This window comes from Rhinatrema bivittatum, chromosome 3 (genome assembly GCF_901001135.1).
Source record: "Rhinatrema bivittatum chromosome 3, aRhiBiv1.1, whole genome shotgun sequence".
NCBI classification, from domain to species: domain Eukaryota; kingdom Metazoa; phylum Chordata; class Amphibia; order Gymnophiona; family Rhinatrematidae; genus Rhinatrema; species Rhinatrema bivittatum.
The window spans coordinates 486,266,145-486,288,910 of NC_042617.1; the positions used below are offsets into that span (position 1 = coordinate 486,266,145).

Genomic DNA, 22,766 nt, shown 5'->3' on the forward strand with positions numbered 1-22,766 from the left:
ACTTCCAACAACACAAATATCTGGTTTCAAACTAAACTGATCAATTCATTAAAATAGAGTCGCCCTCTTTTCTTATATTTTTTTTTCTTTCTGTCTCTCTGCCTATGCACCTGACCACTAGTAATTTACGCCATGGGAATTCTAAAACAAGAAAGACAATAAATCCCTTTCCAATGATAAATCAAATCTAATTATGAATGGTTTTAAATAAACACAGTTTCATGCTTTCTTTCTTACGAAATAAAAATCTGGAATTTCTCAAAAATGAAACTTGTAACTGACAGATTTGTGCTTTGTCAGAATTCACTTTATATCCAGCCTGTGCTAATGTCTGCAAAAGCATTTCAGTTGCTTTCATGCATGCAGACCGTGTAGATGCTGATAGTAATAAGTCATCCACGTACTGGATCAGCGACACACCCACTGGAAGTTGAGTACGTACTGCCTGAAGATCTTTAGACAGAATTTTAGAAAAAATAGATGGACTTTCTACATACCCTTGGAGTAATCTAGCCCACTGATAACTCTGCTTATCATATTGGAAAGCAGTTAACTCCCTACTTTGCCAAGCAAGAAGCACACAATAATATGCATTTGCCAAATCTAAAACAGTGTACCATTTTCCTAATGGCTCAGTTTGTAAAATAGTAGCTGGATTTGTAACATTAGGATATTCTACCACTACCATTTCATTAAGTGCACGTAAATCTTGCACTAATCTCCATTTCCCTGAAGGTTTCAAAATTGGGAACAAAGGGGTATTAAATGGCGAACCACTAGACTCTATTATCCCATGTTTCAGAAGAGATGCAATTTCTGGCTTAATTCCTTCTTGTGCTTCTCTAGATAAAGAGTACTGACTACACTTAGGGCCCGTATAACCTGCCTTTAATTGAATTTCCACAGAATCTATACTCTGCACTTTACCATACGGATCATTCTCAGTTGCCCACACTGATTCAGGCACATTAGGAAATTGGTCCTTTCTGTGTGTTATATTAACAAACTGTGTTGCTAAATGTAGTGCTGAGGAGTTTGGTGCAAATGAGAGTTCTATTTCTAAGGCTTGTAACAAATCCCTTCCTAGCAAATTTACTGGACATTCTGGAGCATACAAAAACTGACTCATCACTTCTTTTCCTTCTAACTGCACCCTAGTTTTTTCTGTTCTCTGTACTAGCTTATTCTGTCCATTAAATCCTATAGTACAGATAGTTTCATCTGACAATGCAACTCCCTCAGGAAGTCTGGTGATCACAGATTTGGTTGCCCCTGAATCCAATAAAAAAGTATACGGTTGTTTATTTATATGTATTGTCAACATGGGATCTGCTGTTCCTGCCCTAATTTGCACCACCCCTAAAAGTCATTGATTATACCCATTTCCTGCTCTATACCTCTGAATCTCATTCGCAGGATCCCAGTGAGGGAATCCTCCTTGTCTCCCTCTATTACCAGTACTGTTACTATCAGGATTAGCTCTGCATTCATATGCATAATGCCCAAATTTGCCACAAAACCAGCAGTCTATGCCTGCTCTTCTCTCAGGTCCAATCCCAGCTCCTTGTGATGGACTCCCATACATTCCTCGTCCACCTATCCCTCTCCTGCCTCGCAACATCCCTCTACCATGGATGTTATTTCCTCTAGCTGTAATTACTGCACCTATCAATTGATTCTGGGGGTAACCTTTATTAGACCCATCCTGTCCATGTTGTATTTCTGCCACAAATTCTTTATCTGAACATGCTTTAACTCCTTCTTTCACCTTATTTGTCTCTTCCTCTTTTTGTTTTTTCAGCTGTTCAATCTGAAGAGAGCATAACTTAGTTTGAATTTTAGTCAAATCATCCGCCCCTTTATTTTTCTCCCTAACATACAAATCCCCATAATGGCATATATTGAGGAACATTTCTGGCTATAATTTGCTTTCCAAACCTACTACAAGATCTAATTTTTGTTGTACACTTTTAGGTAAAGTTTTCCTTAATGCTTGGTAAAACAGAGGTAACATTCCAAGCTGATCAAATGGCTGTTCCATCTGCCTAAGCCAGTCTTCCTGCATTGCTTGCACATGCAGTCTGATATCATTTATCCCATCCCATACACGTGACATAAGGGTTGATAAATCTCTTTGTGTAGGGAAATTTTGCCTTAAAGCTTCCCAGACATTCTGACAAAAATGATTAAAAGGATTACCATCATATTCTGAATTAGCTAATGTAATTTCCCTCATCCTAGCCTGTCTAAACAATGCATCTACATCGATTCCAGGCAGTCTAGCTAATAATGCTTTTATGTCTCCAATGGCTAACGTCAATCCACTAGTTAATTTTTCAAAATCACGAATCCATGCCCCTGCACCCTTGGTTAACGGCGGCAATTGCAGGATTAAATTAGTCAGATCAGTAAATTGCCATGGTGTGTACCGAGGGAGAACCTGGCCTCTTTCATTAGGTCTCCCTAACAACAGGGGATACTGTGTAGCTTCAGCCCCTGCTTGCTTTTCATATTTCTCCCATACCATTAAACCAGCATTCATATATTGATCATCCCAATCAGGATCCCCATAAGGACCTCTGATACACTGGCGGGCTACATTCATATCTCTGGAAGATAAAGAACCCTGTCTTGGATACGGGGACATATCTCCTCTCCTGTCCTCAGTCCATCTAGATAACCTATCCACCCATAAATCCACATAATAGCGACTAGCTTCTTTCTCAGCCACTATTTCTTTTGGTGTCTGTTTACACCCACTCTGGACTAACATAAGCAGATCCCCGTTTCCATCTCTACAGGCTTTCTCTTCATCCTTTCCTTCGTGTATAATTACACATCCCTGAGTCTTACATTGCCTGGGTGGCTGTTGTATAGGAAAATACTTTCCTAGCTTGTTCTGTTTTGTCTTAACCTTTTCTCTTACGCTTTTATCCTCTCCCTCCACAATGATATCACTATCCCCTGTTTGCTCTACGCTTTCAGATATTGGTAGCATAAGCAGTTCTCCAAACCTTTTTCTTAACTCATCTACAGTTAAACCTGATTGCACAGTGTTAGATGGATGCATTAACCCCTTCAAAATACAAGTCATTTCCTGCCATCCTTCCTGTAATTCTACCTGAGGAGGGACAAATCCCTCTGCTGGCTGCACTACCACCGGTGGTGCCTCTGACATAAAAGCAGGGTAAACCACTTCTGGCTTAGCAACCACTTCTGGCCGAGCAGCAGCAAAAGCACTGGGGGACTGAGATTGCCCAGGCATACCCTCTCCTGAATTATCAATAACCGATAATGGAGTCACTGGGAGAGGATCTAACTGCAATGGTTTATACCCTGGAGCTACATCTTTTGGATCGACAGGTCCTAATTCCTTAGGTATAGTATATAATGGAAAATGCCCTGAATTATTAGTAACCTCTGATAAAACTGGGTACAATCCTGAATAACTAGTGTCAGGGAACAGGGAATTCTCCGGGGCATATGGTGGAGGTTTCTTATCCCATTCAGTTTCTTTGCTAACAGAATCTCTCTGCCTATACCATAAATCAAATACTTGCAAATGCTTATCTAAAGATTTCCCTTTCTTTGAATCTCTAATATATTTAAGCAAATTTAACAGCACAGAAGATTGTAATGAGCCAGTTTGTGGCCACACAAAATCTGAATATGCTTTAGATGGCTTCAACCATTTACTATGATGTTCTTTAATTTCTTTAACATTAAGGGGATTGGCATGTAAAACTAACTCTAACGGAGTTTTCATATCGTCCACTAGATGGCACCCCTATACCACAATCTACTTAACCCACACTATTGCAAAAAATATATAGCTTATACCCTTCCCTCTCTCCTTTTTTTTTTTTTTTTATTATTTGTTATGTTCTGCAAATTTAATATAGAGCTTCAGAATAGAGATAAAATTGAACTTCCAATGATGTTAAACTCAAAAGAATTGAGTTAGCATCAGTCCATCGCTGGAAATCAATGAGAATACAAAGATTTATAGGTCAGCCAAGAGGACTGAAGGGAAAAACAAAGTCAGAAAGGAGAAAAAAAAAACCCTAACTTAAACAAAATACCTGAGTAAGGTTGAACATACAATCACTATACACTATACATGTGCACACAAACACGCAAATAGTACAGATAATAAAAAAAATTATACTTACAGTATACTTACAGTCTTTTTTGAAAATTAATTTTTTTTTTTACCTACTTACATAACTGGAACCAGAAATGCCAAACCGCCAGCGGTAACGCAAAAACTTCGTTAAGCCTCTTCTCTGAGCTCAAATATCATCCGGGAAAGCCTCCAGACCTACGAAAGACTGGGAAAACTTCCTTCGGACGTAAAGCCAAATTAAATGTCCGAGAACGTAGTGTACACCTGTCCACCAGAAGTAACACTACAGCAAAGAATAATAATAATAGCAACAGCTATTAAGTCCCTTTGTTGCTGTCGCCAAAAATGTCTAAATATTAGACTGTAATAGGGCGCTTGTCAGCACTTTTTCAAACAAAGATATGACTCAGAATTTTAGAATAAATATAATTTTTAATATTTCATATCTTTGGAAGAACAGGAGCTATCCTTCAAGATGGGCATAGCACCGCTGTGTCTTGTAATATCTAGTACACGCTGTTATTTTATACCTTCAACTATACATAGAAAATGCTTGTAAAAGGATCATTCACCAGTTTGAGAGTTTCACCAACTAAACCTGTCTATCCTGAAAACAACCTCCTCCCACCATAAAAGTTCCTTTATCAACATGGCTTTGATGCACTTTATTTCTTCTGATCTCCTTTAGATCTTCTGTGTTGTGTAAACAGATAGTAGGTCTGTGTTCTGAATAGATAGTAGGCCTGAATTCTGTTGCTGGTGCCAGAACTTTAATTAAAGCTGTAACCTCGGGAATCTTCAGTTCACCTGGCTCCTGTTAGTCGAGATAGGAATCTGTGAGAAACAAGCTTGTAGTTTGGTTTCTGTGAGAACCAACTTCCTTGTATTATGATTTAAATATTGCCATTGATGCCCACCTGGCCTTTAATTATAGGCTTTGCAGAGCCTACAAGTTTCCCAGATCTTCCACATTCTTGAGTCTGAAGTAGTCAGAAGTTCACTGTACCTTAACCGTTTCAGTGTGAATCAGCCAGCTGAAGATTCTGGGAATGGCTAAATGAGCCAAAGTTCTGAACCATCATATCACCATCACTCATGCCTTGACTACTTTATCCCTCATCAGATAATAGCTCATTCTTTTCTCTTTCCTGGCTTCCAGATCCCTCCAAATATCCATCTCCTCCTCAGGGTTTCTCTCTAGCTACATAGTTCCAACTGCATCTATTCAATATTGGGTAGGGCTGATTTGTGTAGAGTCAGCCTTTGTGAAACTCTGACCTTCCCCCTCCTGGAACTCTTCCACAGGGATGCCATTTTCTCTTTCTGTAGTATGTGTTTTCTTCTTCTATCATTTTATTCCTCAGTATTTGAATTTTGTGTCTGGAGCTTCAGCTGCTGCTGTAGCTGTCCTGGCTGGTCTGCCTGTTCATGTGTTCCCTCTGTGAGGTTTATAAACCCCATCACAATCATAAAAAGCAGTTCAAAATTTTTGAATCATCCTTTCTCTAATTATACCAAGTTTGATCAACTCTGAGTGATTAGAAACATATCTTATTATAATAAAACATGCTTATAGTACTTCTGAATCAATTTTGTGCACTATGGTTCAGTTACATAGATATCATATTTGCAAGCAGTTACCTATGCATTTGAAGCAATTTAGATAATCTGCTGAGTCCAGGTAACTGTGTTTTCTGTTTTTGTGACAGAAAAATATCAATATAAAAATAAATATGCATTTCTTTCTCTAGGGTTTATTCATTTTGATCTTTGGAACTCTTTGGGACACAAAGGTAAGAATTCAGCTCTTTTCATGCATGTGAACAAGTATTGTTAATTTAATAAAGTCTATATACTTACTTATATCGTTATGTGTTTTTTTGAAAAATATAGATTCGTGCATCATTATTGAACAACTTTATAATATCAAAATGGATTTCCCAGCAAACAAAGGTACATTTTCTCTTACCCGGTGAAATGTAGGGAGGGGGAGGTTGTCTTTTTCTGTGCAGTAGCATTAAAGGAAGTAAGATTCAGAGAAAAAGGACCTGATTTTCAAAAGCATTTCCATGCTTAAAACTGGGTTTTACATGTGTGAATGCACTTTACCCATGTAATTAGGCTTTTGACAATTGCTATAATATATGCCATTGAATTGTCAATAAGTTTTAGCTGCATTAAGTGCACTTTTGTGGCTTTTGAAAATTACTACGATAGTACGTTACATTTACATGCATAGCTCCTTTGAAAGTTCACCTATATGAGAGGAAGGTGACCCTTAAGTACCACTCACTGTATAAATATTTTTGGAGGAAACATTATACCAGCATTTCCCATGGAAGTATTTTCTGAAGGACTTCAAAATCAAGCAACCTCAAGCAGCAGTGCTATTTTCTCTAAAGTTATGAGGGGGGGGGGGGGGAGGTGGAGATGTTACTATATAACAGGTATCACAAATATTATCGTATATCATCACAATCTTTTGATTTCTCACAAAGAAGTCTTAGTCCACAGATCTAAGATTTTCAAGACTGCAGCCCAATGCAGTTTTTTGCCACTTAGGGCCTGCTTTACTGGGTTCCTTTCCATAAACCCCAGAAAATGAGGGCAAAGCCTTTGTAAACTAGGCCAGTAGTGAATTTTATGAAAATGTTGCTGGTTTATCTTGTACTGATAGGCACTAGAACAGCTTATGTTTTGCTGTGTTTGGAGTCAAACAGTTCAAGAGAGAGAAATGTGAGAAATGAGGCCTGCCCAGTTACCAGAGGCATATTAACTCATCAATTTTCACCCCTACCAATGCAAACACATTGTCGTTGCCCTTTACGCTTCCCCTCATCCCCAGATTTAATACTTTCTACTGCTGATGAACTGACTTTCAGCCTAGGGAGATCATGAAATGCCAACAGCTAATGGTTCTCAACCACTGAGTTGGGATCGAAAAATACGTTCCAAAAATATTTGCAGATGAGTGCAGAGATAAAATCTCATTAAGAAAATAAATAATTAAAGCACAATACAGTTTACCTTTGTTATGGTAAATTTTTAATAAATTGTTGGTTCAGATTATGGTATCAGAAAAATCTAAATTTTAGGTTTACAATACTCACAGCATGAAAGCTTAGAGTGAACACTTATAAATGTTGCTGTCTACAGTGATTCTCATTTTGTGTTGAATCCTCTGATTTGGTCACATAGAGAAAAAGGATGGGAATCCTTCCCACAAATAACCTTATATGAGGTCATTGGCTGTATCTGTAATTGTATGTGCTGTCTAACAGATCCTATATATTTGATCACTGAATCAGAGGATTTTTTTGGAAAATATGAAGATTAATTTTATTAACCTGGATTTTAAAAGCTATTATTCAAGGTTTCTTGTTTGTAATCTTGCAGTCGACAGCTGTGAGTTCTTCGAACATTCCGAGGCCGTATGCAAGACCAGGAATTCATTTATTTGACAATGAAGGTATGTAGAGATTACTACTTTTTTGATTTATATTATGCTTTTCAAACACTTCAAAGTGGATTGCATTCAGGTACTGTAGGTATCTCCCTATCCCCAGAGAGTTTACATTCAGACAAGCCAATGCAACAATCTGGGCCTAAAAACACTGTGTGCTGGATTTCATCACAGTTTTAATGTTTAGATAAATATTTTTTTAACTCTCGATGCAGCAAGGTAATGATAAGCCAATGCATCGGGAGTTAAACAAAGCTGGTTGCCTTTAAAATGTGCGATCATCATAGGATGTCCCTGATAGGCAGATCGTCAGCTGCAACTGCTGCCACTTAGCCAGATACTGACTTATCCCCTGTCACTTAGCCAAATAAGTCATCACTTATCCAAGTGTACTTGACCTTTTTCTTTTATTTTTTTCTATTTTTTTCTTTTATTTTTTTTTAAATGTTTTAAAGTGCCAGCGCAGTAATGCTGGAAACTTAATTCCATCTCTGACCCAAGAATTAAGCTTCCAGTACTAAGAAATTCCTGGCTGGCCAAAGCACCCCTCTGTGTCAGGGAGTAATGCTTATTGCCCTCATTTGTATGGCATTTCCATGCGAGGGCGCTAAGTAGTACTCCCATTTTGGAACGCTCATTTTGTGAGTGTAAAACTCCTTGCTGCATTGGCAGTAAAGTTTATGCATGCAAAGTGAGCATTCAAATGTAGACAAAGCTGGGCATTGGCCAGAACACACCTTTCTGAACCTGAGGCAATGGAAAATAAAGTGACTTACTGAAGGTCACAAGGTGCAGCAGTAAGCTTTGAATGCTGGTTCATAGCCCACTGTTCTAACAACTAGGCTACTCCTCTACTCCATGCTTTCTAAACTCATCATGCACAGCTACCAACTGACCCTGGCTATGGAAGAAGGCATTTGACCAATTCTGGTTCTTGAAATTATATCTCCATGTATTGTGATATTTTCAGTCCTGCATCATCAAAAATTAATCTTATGGTTACTAAAATACATCAGAATGGAAATATCAGAAGGCCAGGTATGGGCTAAAGTCTCCCTCCAGAAGATAGATCAGTTGGTAGCTCTGTATGACACAAGCCTCTTATTATGGTGTGTTTATTGAACTTCATTTCTATATACTGATTATATATAGGTGCAGATCATTTTAAGTTTTCAGTTTCTGCAATTAACAAAACAAAGATGCAGCAGTTCATGTTCTTTTCCCCTATCAGTATAATTTTTTGGATAAGAAGGTCCTGCCCACTGCCTCACATAGGGCCCAGATTCACCCAAATTTTGACTGTAGAGCCTTTCCTGTGGAAAGTTAATATGTTGCGGTTAATAAGTAAAAAATAAACAAAGCCCATGTTAAAAAGAAAAAAAAACCCACAGCTCAGCAGCCCCTCATATCTTAAAAACTGCAGATACTTTGTATACTATTTTATTGAGAAGGCAGCAAATCTCTGTGCAGAACCGGTTAACAAACAGAATAAGGATAAAGATGATTCTTTATGGAGGTGGCAGAAATGATCAGAGCAAAGGGATTAGCATTCAAAAAATGGCTTTCAGTGCCAAAGGTGAAGGAGGCTGGGTGTTAATTTAATTTGGCTTTTAATATCACTGACAAAAAAGTACAAGTGCGAGTGGAGTATTCCCTAATTCTAGAACCTTTATATAGTATATCTCTTAATTTTTAATATTTATTTAACAATTTTTATTGCATTTTTCACATAATAACATGAACAAAACTGCCGGACACAGGTACACTTTAGTGTCCGACAACTGGCGAAACATTTAGAGTGCAAGTACATGTCAGAGAGCAAGTTATGACATCAACCCTCCCTTCCCCCCACCCAAATCAAACAAAACTTAATAGTCATACTGTGATGTAGAAGCAAACATTTATACAATCCAGCTGCCAATAGTCGGAGACACCATAGGTCAGTTATTTAGAATCAGGCTACGTGCTCTGGGGCGGATTTTAAATGCCCTGCGCACGTAAATCCGGCCAGATTTACGCGCGCAGGGCCCTCGCGAGCTGGCGCGCCTATTTTGCATAGGCCGCTGGCGCGCACAGAGCCCCGGGACGCGCATAAGTCCCAGGGCTTCGTAAAAGGGGAGGGGGCGTTCCCGAAACGACGCGGCGTTCCTGAAACGACGCGGCGTTTCGGGGGCGTGCCGTGGCGTTTCAGGGGCGGGTCTGGGGGCGTGGCACCGGCCCGGGGGGGCGTGATTGAGGCCTCCGGACCAGGCCTCTGGGTGATGGCGCGCCAGCAGCCCGCTGGTGTGTGCAGATTTACGTCTGCTTTTAGCAGGCGTAAATCTGCCAACAAAGGTAAGGGGGGGTTTAGATAGGGCCGGGGGGGTGGGTTAGGTAGGGGAAGGGAGGGGAAGGTGGGGGGAGGGCGAAGGAAAGTTCCCTCTGAGGCCGTTCCAAAATCGGAGTGGCCTCGGAGGGAACAGGCAGCGCGAGCTGGGCTCGGCGCACGCAGGTTGCACAAATGTGCACCCCCTTGTGCGCGCCGACCCCGGATTTTATAAGATACGCGCGGCTATGCGCGTATCTTATAAAATCCGGTGTACTTTTGTTCGTGCCTGGTGCGCGAACAAAAGTACGTGATCGCGCAAATTTTAAAAATCTACCCCTCTGTGTGGTAACGCCTGAAGGTACGGATCCCAAATTTTCAAGAAGATGCGATGATGTCGGGGAGATGTGCGAGCCGTCAACTGTTCCATCTGCATGAGTCAATGTAAGTGGTTCCTCCATGCCCAGAAAGAGGGTGCCACTGCTTCTTTCCACTGAAGTAGTATCAGTCGTTTACCTACAAAGCAAGCTTTCATGAAAAACATACGATGCCCCGCTTCCCTGATGGCACCAGGGAGATACATTCAAAGAGAATCATATGGGGAGAGGCTTGTAAAGAGATACCCAACAACCCAGCCAAATAGGAGATAATGCCTCCAAAATTGTTGAATAATAGGACAACCCCAAAACAAATGGGAAAGAGTGCCTTTCTCCCGATTACACTTCCCACAGGTGGCAGTCGGGACTAGTGTAGAGTGGAACGCCACCTATGTGGACACATATGCTCTCCAGAGAAATTTAAATTGCATTTCGCGGTAATATGAGTTTGAAGACACTTTCGTAATGCGCTTAAAGCAAGCTCCCAATTGAGTGGCCAAAACCTGAAAATCCCCCTCCCTATTCCAATGTCCTGCCAAGTCAGAGCATGGATTCTGATAAGTGAGATCCCTCAGTTGGCCATAATAATGGGAAAGTGAAGGCACGGTGGTCCGCTCCAGTAAGAAGCAAGCCTCAATAGCTTTAAATCCACCTGGCAAAAAGCCAGCTTCCGGCAGGGAACGGACATAATGTGAAAGTTGCAAGTAGGAGAACAAGGATAGATTCCCCAAACCATAAAGTGTGGACAGTTTGGGGGGCGGAATCAAGGGTCTGGTATCATCCAAAACATGCCCCAACTGCGTAATCCCTCGGGCTGCCCATTGCCTAAACACTATGGAAGTCGACCCAGTAGAAAAATCAGGGTTTCCCTGCAAGGGAAGGAAAAAGGCACACCCTTGGGGGAGCTGCAATAATTTCAATAACTGAAACCAGGCATTTCGGATCGGGCGTATCAAACCTGCCAGTAGGGATGTGAATCGTTTTAGGACGATTAAAATTATCGTCCGATAATTTTAATATCGTCTTAAACCGTTATGGAACACAATACAATAGAGATTCTAACGATTTATCGTTATAAATCGTTAGAATCGTGAGCCGGCACACTAAAACCCCCCTAAAACCCACCCCCGACCCTTTAAATTAAATCCCCCACCCTCCCGAACCCCCCCCAAATGACTTAAATAACCTGCGGGTCCAGCGGCGGTCCGGAACGGCAGCGGTCCGGAACGGGCTCCTGCTCCTGAATCTTGTTGTCTTCAGCCGGCGCCATTTTCCAAAATGGCGCCGAAAAATGGCGGCGGCCATAGACGAACACGATTGGACGGCAGGAGGTCCTTCCGGACCCCCGCTGGACTTTTGGCAAGTCTCGTGGGGGTCAGGAGGCCCCCCACAAGCTGGCCAAAAGTTCCTGGAGGTCCAGCGGGGGTCAGGGAGCGATTTCCCGCCGCGAATCGTTTTCGTACGGAAAATGGCGCCGGCAGGAGATCGACTGCAGGAGGTTGTTCAGCGAGGCGCCGGAACCCTCGCTGAACGACCTCCTGCAGTCGATCTCCTGCCGGCGCCATTTTCCGTACGGAAAATGGCACCGGCCATACGCGTATGGCCGGCGCCATTTTCCGTACGAAAACGATTCGCGGCGGGAAATCGCTCCCTGACCCCCGCTGGACCTCCAGGAACTTTTGGCCAGCTTGTGGGGGGCCTCCTGACCCCCACGAGACTTGCCAAAAGTCCAGCGGGGGTCCGGAAGGACCTCCTGCCGTCCAATCGTGTTCGTCTATGGCCGCCGCCATTTTTCGGCGCCATTTTGGAAAATGGCGCCGGCTGAAGACAACAAGATTCAGGAGCAGGAGCCCGTTCCGGACCGCTGCCGTTCCGGACCGCCGCTGGACCCGCAGGTTATTTAAGTCATTTGGGGGGGGTTCGGGAGGGTGGGGGATTTAATTTAAAGGGTCGGGGGTGGGTTTTAGGGGGTTTTAATGTGCCGGTTTTGCGATTTTTCAATTTTTAGATTTTTCACGATATTTTACCCCCCCAAACGGCAACAATACGATTCCCTCTCCCTCCCAGCCGAAATCGATCGTTAAGACGATCGAGGACACGATTCACATCCCTACCTGCCAGCGGCTCGGGTATGGTCAGTTTATCCCAGGTGGCCTGTAAGACATAGCGTAAATCACGAGCACCACATATTTCACATTTAGCTGCTAAATGGATGTAAAATCCTTCCCCAGTCAACCACTCCCATACCACCCTTAAATTACTAGCCCAATTATACAAGCGAAGGTCAGGTACACTAAGGCCACCCACTCCCACCTATGTTGCAGATGTCATAATGCAATTCTGGATTTTTTCCCTCGCCAAAAAAACCCCCTCATACCGCCCTCCAACTTGTGAATGTCTCGGATCTTAAGTCGAAGTACCAAATTCTGAAAGACTTAAAGCCACTTATGCAAAATATTCATTTTAAACAGCTGAATTCGGCCTCCGAGGGACAGTGGTAAAGACCTCCAACGCTGCATTCGTTCCAGAGTATAGGTAACCAAGGGGTGTATATTCAAGGCATAAAGCTGAGGGAGATCAATGGATAAGTAAATGTCCAGGTATTGCATAAGTCCCGTAGCCCAAAGCAATGGAAAGGGACCCTCCCAATTATTTTGCAGGGCAATCTGAAACGCCAACGCTTCAGACTTATCGCGGTTTAAGCGAAAACCTGAGAAGGAGCCAAACTCACTGAGAAGGGACAGCAGTGGTGGGAGGGAGGCAACAGGGTTGGTTAGAAAGACTAGGAAATCATCAGCGAAAGTCGCATATTTGAAAATCTGAGCTTGAAAGTGAACCCCTTTAACTTCCAAGCATCCTGTATAGCCAAGAGAAGCGGTTCAAATTGTAATAAAAACAATAGGGGGGACAGGGGGCACCCCTGTTGGGTTCCTCGGTTGATGGAAAACGTTTCAGAGTGAGATTGATTCACCACTATCCGTGCCACTGGGTCCCGGTACAAAAGGTGAATCGCATCCTGAAACCAACTAGTGATATTCATTTCGTTCAAGATGTGAAATAAATATTCTCACTCTACCCTATCAAAAGCTTTTTCTGCATCAAAACTGATGGCCAGATAGGGTTCTTGAAACTGTGTGCATAATGCCATAGCAGTCAGAACTCTCCGAATGTTCGTAGAGGCATACCACTTCTGTACAAAGCCTATTTGGTCCGGGCGAATTAAAGCAGGCAACAGCAAAGCCAATCTGTCAGCTAAAGTTTTTGCTAAAAGCTTCTGGTCCACATTTAATAGAGATATGGGTCGATATGCTGAAGGTGATTGTGGGTCCTTCCCCGGCTTAGGAATCAAGGTAATGAGCGCTTCATTGCTTTGAGCCGGATATGCACCATTCGCAATCAGGGCATTAAAAGTATTAGTAAGGGGGCTTACCAAAGCATCCATTAAAGCCTTGTAATAATCGGCTGTGAACCCGTCAGGCCCCGGGGTCTTGAAGCTTTTAGCCTGCCAGATAACCCTCCTGGTTTCAGCCTCTGCGATCGGTTGATTAAGCTGACCTTGCTGTTCTAGAGTGATTTGAGGTATCTCTATCCTTTCACAAAATTGCTGACACTTATCTGTGTCCCTGGGGCCTGCAGAGTATAAAGTAGCATAATAGTCCTTAAAGACCTGTAGCACCCTGGGAGTATCAGTAACCAATTGACCCATAGGAGATTTCAGTGCAGCCACAAAAGCCGAGGCGCGTCGGGCTCGAATTAGATTAGCCATTATTTTGCCCGGCTTATTCCCCATTTGGAAAAGCTTGTGCTGATAATATAAAACACTTTTCTTCGCCCTCTGGTGTAAGAGAGAGTTAAGCCTGCTTTGCACTGAGAGATAGTGGGCTCTATGAGCCGGGGTGTTGTCAGAAATCAAAGTCTGTTTAGCCTCATGAAGTTGTGTGCTTAATGCAAGAACCCGTTTGTCTAACATTTTCTTCCTGTGTGCCACATATGATATGATCTCCCCCCTCATAACTGCCTTAGAGGTGTACCAATATAACATGGGGTCCCCCATGTGTTGCAAATTATGAGAAGCATATTCCTTCCAGCGAGTCTGAATGTACGCTTGAAACTCAGTGACCCCATGCAAATAATACGGATTAGAGATGTGAATCGTGTGATCGATCGTCTTAACGATCGATTTCGGCTGGGAGGGGGAGGGAATCGGATCGTCGCAGTTTGGGTTTTTTAAATATCGTGTAAATCGTGTAAATCGTGTAAATCGAAAACCGGCACACTAAAACATCCCTAAAACCCACCCCCGACCCTTTAAAATAAATCCCCCACCCTCCCGAACCCCCCCAAAATGCCTTAAATTACCTGGGGTCCAGTGGGGGGGGAGGGGAAGGGGGAGGGCGGGAAAACCGGCACACTAAAACAACCCTAAAACCCACCCCGACCCTTTAAAATAAATCCCCCACCCTCCCGAACCCCCCCAAAATGCCTTAAATTGCCTGGGGTCCAGAGGAAGGGTCCCGGTGTGATCTTTTACTCTCGGACCTCCGTGCGTTGTAGAAATGGCGCCGGTGCTACCTTTGACCTGTCACAGGTCAAAGGTAGCGCCGGCGCCATTTTGTTTTTTTGTCCCCCGACGTCAGGAGTGTAGGAGATCGCTCCCGGACCCCCGCTGGACCCCCAGGGACTTTTGGCGCCATTTTGTTCAAAATGGCTCCGGCCGTACGGCAACACGATTCGACTGCAGGAGGTCGTTCCGGACCCCCGCTGGACTTTTGGCAAGTCTTGTGGGGGTCAGGAGGCCCCCCCAAGCTGGCCAAAAGTCCCTGGGGGTCCAGCGGGGGTCCAGAATGACCTCCTGCAGTCGAATCATTTTTCCGTACGGAAAAACGATTCACGGTAGGAGATCGTTCCGGACCCCCGCTGGACTTTTGGCAAGTCTTGTGGGGGTCAGGAGGCCCCCCCAAGCTGGCCAAAAGTCCCTGGAGGTCCAGCGGGGGTCCGGGAGTGATCTCCTACGCTCCTGACGTCGGGGGACAAAAAAACAAAATGGCACCGGCGCTACCTTTGACCTGACAGGTCAAAGGTAGCGCCGGCGCCATTTCTACAACGCACGGAGGTCCGAGAGTAAAAGATCACACCGGGACCCTTCCCTCTGGACCCCAGGTAATTTAAGGCATTTTGGGGGGTTCGGGAGGGTGGGGGATTTATTTTAAAGGGTCGGGTGGGTTTTAGGGTTGTTTTAGTGTGCCGGTTTTCCCGCCCTCCCCCTTCCCCCGATTTACGATTTTTTGACGATAAATCGGGGGAATTGTTATTGTATCGCGGCTCTAACGATTTTTGATGATTTAAAATATATCGGACGATATTTTAAATCGTCAAAAAACGATTCACATCCCTAATATGGATATCTCCAATGAAACTTTGTAGGACTGCCCACATACCAAGTAAGCTCCATCCAAATAGGGGCATGATCAGATAGGATGATATCATTGATGCCCACATTAGTGAGGTGAGAGAATAGATTTCTGCCAAGCAAAATGTAGTCTAGGCGGGAGTACGTGGCATGTGCCCTGGACAAATGCGTGAAATCAGTAGCTGTAGGATTCAAGGTGCGCCAGGCATCCAATAAGTCCAATTCCTGGTCAAACAGGGAAAAGGGCTTACCCCAATGACCTCTCCCTTGATTGACGTCTCCCCCTTTGTCCAGCTGGGGATCCCTGATGGTGTTGAAATCACCCCCGACAAGAAGGCCCAAGTTCATATAGGGCACTAAATGGTCGTGAATGGTCTGAAAAAAGGCCAAGGGCGGATTGTTGGGGGCATATAAATTACACAGCACCAACGGGCGTTGGAAGAGCTCTGCTATCAATATAAAATAGCGGCCCTGAGGATCTTTAATTTCATGTTTAATAGAAAGAGGCAATCGCTTATGTATAAGGATAGCGACTCCTGCAGATTTAGTAGTTGCTGATGCAAAATGTACCGATCCCACCCAATCTCGGCATAGTTTCTAGTGTTCCGCATCTGTGAGATGTGTTTCCTGAAGAAACACCACATCTGCAGATTTTTTCTTTAAAAGCGTGAGAATTTTTGTTCATTTAATTGGTGAGTTAATACCACAGATATTGCAAGAGATCAGACGTACATGTTGCTTAGCCAGCATCTAGTACCGCAGAGAAAAAAATGAAAAAGATGAAGTGGACTTGAGAGACAGGGATCCTCCCAGCTGGGATCCCTGTACCTCCCACCTCCATCTCCAGGTCACAAAAGGAATAACAGCATGAATGTCAAAACCCACATCACAGTAATGAACCTTTCTGCAGAAACAATAAAACCCCAACCCCCACCTCCCTCCCCTCCCTCACCCCCCATTCGCCCAAATATACAGAGAAACACATCCCCACAGCCTAAGAGAGATCACCCGGATGCATACCATCCCCCCATCCAGCCCCCCCAGTACACTATCAGTATTATCCATGAGCCATTCAAATCGCATGCAAAAGGTAAGATAAGGAGTAACAGGGAAATTCCCCCACCCCCCCCCCCCCCACACACACACAGATCACAACTCTGCCCCCGGACTGCATACAATAAATCAGGATAGGGCCAAGCCCCATAGAAGGGGCCTCTAGTACATCAAAAAAACCAATACCAAAACAGGGCAACTGTATGAAAGAGGAAAACAGTAAACCAAGGGAGCGGGAGCTCTGCTTGCAGGGTAACCGCTACTCTGGCGCAGGCAGCGGAAAAACACTGGGTGAGTTGTTGTCCACTAGGCGATCGGGATCCAAATGTGGCCCGCTCCCATATACGCCTTCCTGATTCATTTAAGGGTCTCAAGGGTCCCTCGGGGATCGCCCGAGTCACCAAACTGTCCCACTCAGAGAGAAAAAAAAAACAACTTCTGAACTAACTCAAGTAGCTGCACTGCAGTTACGGCGTTCTCCTTCAGCTGCTGTCTGGAAGATCACAAAGCCGGACCAGAAGCGCCCGCTCCCATCGGGGCAGATCGATCCAGAGTAGCCAGGTATTGACAAGCTTCCTCAGGTGTGCTAAGCCATCTTATACCATTCGCTGTGGGGACTCGGAGACGTGCCGGGCAGACGATGATTGCCCTGATCTTCATGGCATAAAGGCGAGCACAAAATGGCGAAAGGGCCCTACGTTGCTGGCTGAGACTTGTCGAAAAGTCTTGAAAGACGAGCACCCTAGTATTTTCGTGAATGAGACCGGATCCAGTGCGAGCGGCTCGTAGAATCTCTGTCTTATGCTGAAAGTTCAAAATTTTTGCAATGGTAACCCTGGGCCGCGTGTCTTCGGCCTGTTTTGGACCTATACGATGCGCCCTTTCAACTCTTAAGGGTCCATGTACCCACGAGATCTCCAGTGCTCACGGCAGCCATTCCTCCAAAAAGGCCGCTAAGTCCTTATCAGCCACTTTTTCCGACAGGCCGACAAACATTAAATTTGAATGCCTGGACCGATTCTCCAGATCTTCTAATCGGTCGGCCTGTTTTGCCACCATGGCCTTCAAAGCGTCGAGTTCCTGTTGGGCATTAGCTTGATCATCCTGCAGGTCAGAAACGTGCTGCTCGATCGCAGTAAAACAGGATTCAAACCCCATTATAGAAGCGGTCAGTTCCTGTAGCTGAGTAGAAATTGTTAATAGTTCGGGTCCCAGTTCCTCTTTAACCGCCGATTTTATCTCCACAAGCGCCACTGTTGGAGCAGTCTCCAGGGTAAGATTCTCCTCCTCCAAGGCCTGATTGGGTGGACGGGCCTTCTCACTTTCCTTGTCTTTCTTTGCAGTCCGGGATGACATACTGCCAGATTTTTGTTGAGAAGGGATCACACTGTGTTGATGAATTAAATCATGCAGTGCAATTTGAGTTTGGGAGGCCCAGATGGGCTAGGATGGAAATGGCAGGGCCGGCAAGGGAAATTGTGCATCTGATCCCCTTACTGCATCACATGATCTCCTTTAATATTTAATAGCTGGTGCAAGCCCCGGGACAGGCGTATGTCCCGGGGTTTTCAAAAAGGAACGGTCCATGGGCGGGGCCGTGGGCGGGACGGAGGTCTGGGGGCAGTCTGGGGACGGGACTGGGGGTGGGGCGGTGGTCCTGGAGTGATCCGGGAGCAGTCCCGAGTCCTTCGGCACAGCAGCCTGCCAGAGGAAGGCGTAACACCTGCAATAAAGGTAGGGGGGGATTTAGATAGGGCAGGGGGGTGGGTTAGATAGGGGAAGGGAGGGGAAGGTGGGGGGGAGCGAAAGGAAAGTTCCCTCCGAGGAAAGCCATCGGGCCTCCCCTAGGGCTTGGCACGCGCAAGGTGCACCCCCTTGCGCGTGCGCCGATCCCAGATTTTATAACATGCGCGTGGTAGCACGTGCATGTTATAAAATCGGGTGTACATTTGTGTGTGCCGGGTAGCACACACAATTGTACCCCGTGCGCGTAAGATAAAAATCAACCCCATACTGCTGTGGTCTTCATGAGGGTGATTTTCAAAAGCCATTCACATGGTTAAATGGATATATACCCAGATAAATAGGCTGTTTGAAAACTGCCCACCCTCTAGGTGGCTAAAAGTACAGGCAAAGGATCAACAATTCACCTAAATACATGGGATCAGAGGTGGGAGTAGGATGGAGGAGGCAATGCCGTGTAGTTTTGATTTTCAAAACTATGCGTCTTGTTTTTCAAGGAAAAAATAATCGTTCGGATTTTAAACCAGCCACATGCGTAAAAATCGGGGGTTACGTGCTTGGCTGGGCCTTGAGCGCACTGGGGTAGATTTTATAAAAGTACGCCCACGCGTACTTTTGTTCGCGCACCAGGCGCAAACAAAAGTACGTCGGATTTTAAAGGATACGCGTGTAGCCACGCGTATCCTTTAAAATCCAGGGTCTGCATGCGCAAGGCAGCCCAATATTGGCAGCCTGCGCGTGCCGAGCTGCGCAGCCTGCCTCCGTTCCTTGGAGGGAACGGAGGCAGGGAATTTTCCTTCCATCCCCCCGCACCTTCCCCTCCCTTCCCCTCCCTTCCCCTACCTAAACCCCCCCCCCCCCCCCCAGCCCTATCTAAAACTCCCCAACCTTTGTTTTAAAATTTACGCCTGCCTCTCTGGCAGGCGTAACTCGCACACGCCGGCCAGCTGGCCGGCGCACGATTCCCCAGCCCGGGAGCTGTTTCGGAGGCTACGCGCCTCCCTTTGAAAATGTACCCCACTGCACACATTTTCAAAAAGGGCCTGGCAACACTCCGGAACCCCTGTTACATGCAGAAGTGCCGGGCCCAGAGAAAGGGGCAGTCTGGGGCACGGTGAGGGGGCAGTCCATGGGGTGGGGAGGGATGGGGCTGGAAGCGGCCAATATAGCGGCCATTTGTTGCTGTGCCGAGGAAGCATGTGCCGGCAGCCTGCCAGCTCACACAAGTTGCTACTGCTCCTGAAAAGGATTATGAGGTAAAATTAAAAATTTTGGGTTAGATAGAATAGGGATAGGGGGCGGGGAGGAGAGGAGAGGAGAGGGGAAGAGGGAGGATGGTCAGTTAGGTGGGTTGAAAAGTTCCCTCCCAGGAGTGAACTGGAAGAAGCCCGATCTCGTCACCGCACGGAAGTTGCATAATTTCTCCCCCCTTGCGCACACTGCCCGCACATACGCGCGCGGCTTTGGACTTTATAACATGCGCACACCGCGCATGCATGTTATACAATCAGTGCGTCCATTTACTCGTTTTGAGGCTATGTTAACATCACTGAGCTGGGTTTTATAAAGGCGATATATAAGTATAAAACGTAAATAAAAACTATGGTGAAAGTGATCAATTCAGCACTATACCAGTTTTATTAGGTAATGACACCTGGCCAACAAAGTATTGCAAAACATGGGAAAGAGAATGTTAATGATACTAAGACAGGAAGGGCATATTGGTAAGAGCAAAATAAACAACCATTTCCACATTAATAACAGACAACAGCTATAAAATGATGCATGGCACTAGTGGAGCTAGCTAAAATACCTAAAGGGAGCTCTTCAGTTTGATGGAGAGGCTGTGACCAGGAGGGAATCTCTGGGTCACATGTTTTGGTCCTGTCCATTGATCCTGACTTTGAACTTATACTGTTGTTTATGTGTTACCCGGTCTTTATCTCACATCAGGATACTCTCTTTTTGGTTCTGAGTATTGACAGGTATGTGTTGCCAATCAAGGGAGTGTGTCACAATGTCTATTGTTAATTTGGAGGTTGCAGAAAGCATCTTCCAATGTAAAAGCCCCACCATATAGGGTAAGTTAAAGAGATGATCAACCTGTACAAATTAATTGGGATACTCCAACCCAACCAGCCTGTAAATGAAACGGAAAATAGAACTAAGACTCAAGCTATAGCTAATATAGTGTGAGTTAAACTGGCATCTGAGTCAGATTGCATCTGACTACTCCTTACAGTCTCCATAAAAATGTGTTCGCTACTACTTTAACACAGGGTAAATATACAGACAACTTTAATCAATGGACTATGAATATTTCTCTTCAACAAACCAAGCCTTTAGTACAATTAATATCAAACCTTTGTCAATTTATCCCACTTCTAGCATATACCCAGGAGGTATTACATTAATTATGTGGCACAGTAGCTCCAATGACGATAAAGAATTCTGTAAAATGCTGTAGATTCAGCAGTAGATAGGAAAATAATTATATGATAATAGAATAGTGCTATCTCTCTTGATTTCTTTTGCAGCAAGAAATATATCATCTTCACACACAGACTCTTCATCTGACATACCCTCAAGAAGAAAATGACAAATCAATTCCTGGAGAGAGAAGAAAAGATGAGCTAAAGAACTGCCCCTTAACATTCTTGCAATGCTAATACTTCTTACTTCTTATAAAGCAATAAGTCTTCATTATAGTAGATTCTACTCCTATTATGTTAGAGGCTATTTACTAAAGAGTATTGAAAACACACTATAATGAGCATTTTTAATGTGCTTTACTGCCCAACCCCCCCCCCCCCCCCCCCCCCCCCCCCCACTGTGAAGATAGGATTAACTAAAAGACATTAAACTCTTACGGGCAGATTTTAAATGCCCGGCACGCATAAATTCTGGCCTTTATGTGCATGGCCAGGCCTTACACGCACCGGGTGAATCTTCCAAGAAGCCCGGCCATGCGCGTACAGGCCGATGTGCGCTCAAGTGCTGAGCCTCTTGGAAGGGGTGGGCCGGAGGGCATGTTTTGGGCGGGGAGAGGCAGGGGCAGACTGGGACAGCGCCATTGATCACTATCCCAGAGCCTCACGCACCAGACAGCGCTCGCAACTTACTTCAGCTTGGGAGATGAAGTAAGTTGAGCAACAAGGGTAAAAAAAATAAAATTTAGATTTAGGGGTTGGGGAGGAGAGGGGAAAGGGAAGGGAGATTAGGGTAGGGGGAGGGAACTGAGGAAGGCCAAAATGCATCGCCGCTCGAGGAATGCAAAAATCCTCCCCCCTTTGCATGCACCGCACGCACATGCGCAGTTGCGCACACAGATTGCAAAATCCAGCACACATGTGTGTGTGGCCCATTGATTTTATAACATGTGCGCACTGGCGCGCATATGTTATAAGATCGGCATGTCCATGTGCACGTGCTGGGAAGCGTGCACACATGGGCACCCATGCGCAGCTATTAAAATCTACCCTTTAGTGAATTAATCAAATATTCCTTGGCCCTCTGGGCCACAATCATTTCAAAGGGCAGCTAGTGCCAACTGATATCTCCTCCACCAAGAAGATGCAAAACATCTTGATTCCTAAAAGATTCCTCTTCCTACTTCCCTAGCATATCACAGTCTCTCCCCCCCACCCCCGACCCAGGTAGCCCAAACACAGCTCCAAAGCCTTCCCCCAGCTCCAAGTGCCATCTCCCACCCAATGCACAAAAATTGGCACATCCCTCCCCCATGCTGGCCCACCCCATGCTTCCCTCTCTCTGGATTCCTCCCCTTATTCACTGGAGCCTCTGGGTCCCCGATTGGACAGAAATGATCCCCAGTTGCTCCTACCTCACCAATGTCAAAAAACAAAACAGCATTGGCTCAGCCAAGGCTCCACTTTGTCCTCCAGTGAGAAAAAAGGGAACTCTGGAGCAGCCAGCACCATTCTGGTTTTCAGCCCCGGAAGGGCATGGTCAATTGGGGATCACTTCTGCCCAACTGAGGACCCAGGGGCTCCAGAGGATAAGGGGAGGAATCTGTGGGGCAGGGGCGAATGGGAGCAATGCAGGGAGGGGATGTCAATTTTTTGTGTATTGAGAGGGCGGGGCAGGCTTTGATGCCAAGTTGAAGTATTAAGCCTTTTTAATATTAATGATCTGCTTTGCATGAATTAGCATGCAACACAGCTCATTAATATTTTCCTCACAATGGCCATAATTTACTGGCATTATCAGTAATGCTTGCACAAACTTTACCAATAATACGCATTAACGGTTTATTGCTATTTAGTAAA

General features: G+C 44.8%; 1 protein-coding gene across 1 annotated transcript in view; it reads left to right on the forward strand.

Moving 5' to 3' along the window:
• LOC115088100 (adhesion G protein-coupled receptor F5-like) overlaps positions 1 to 21,575 on the forward strand; it is a 151,622-nt gene extending 130,047 nt beyond the window's left edge. The window contains exons 9-12 of the mRNA XM_029596055.1: positions 5,878 to 5,919; positions 6,020 to 6,079; positions 7,523 to 7,595; positions 21,015 to 21,575. Coding sequence (XP_029451915.1) covers positions 5,878 to 5,919; positions 6,020 to 6,079; positions 7,523 to 7,595; positions 21,015 to 21,076 — 237 coding nt within the window. The 3' untranslated portion in view covers positions 21,077 to 21,575. The remainder of the gene's footprint in view (positions 1 to 5,877; positions 5,920 to 6,019; positions 6,080 to 7,522; positions 7,596 to 21,014) is intronic.
• Positions 21,576 to 22,766: the final 1,191 nt, after the last annotated feature.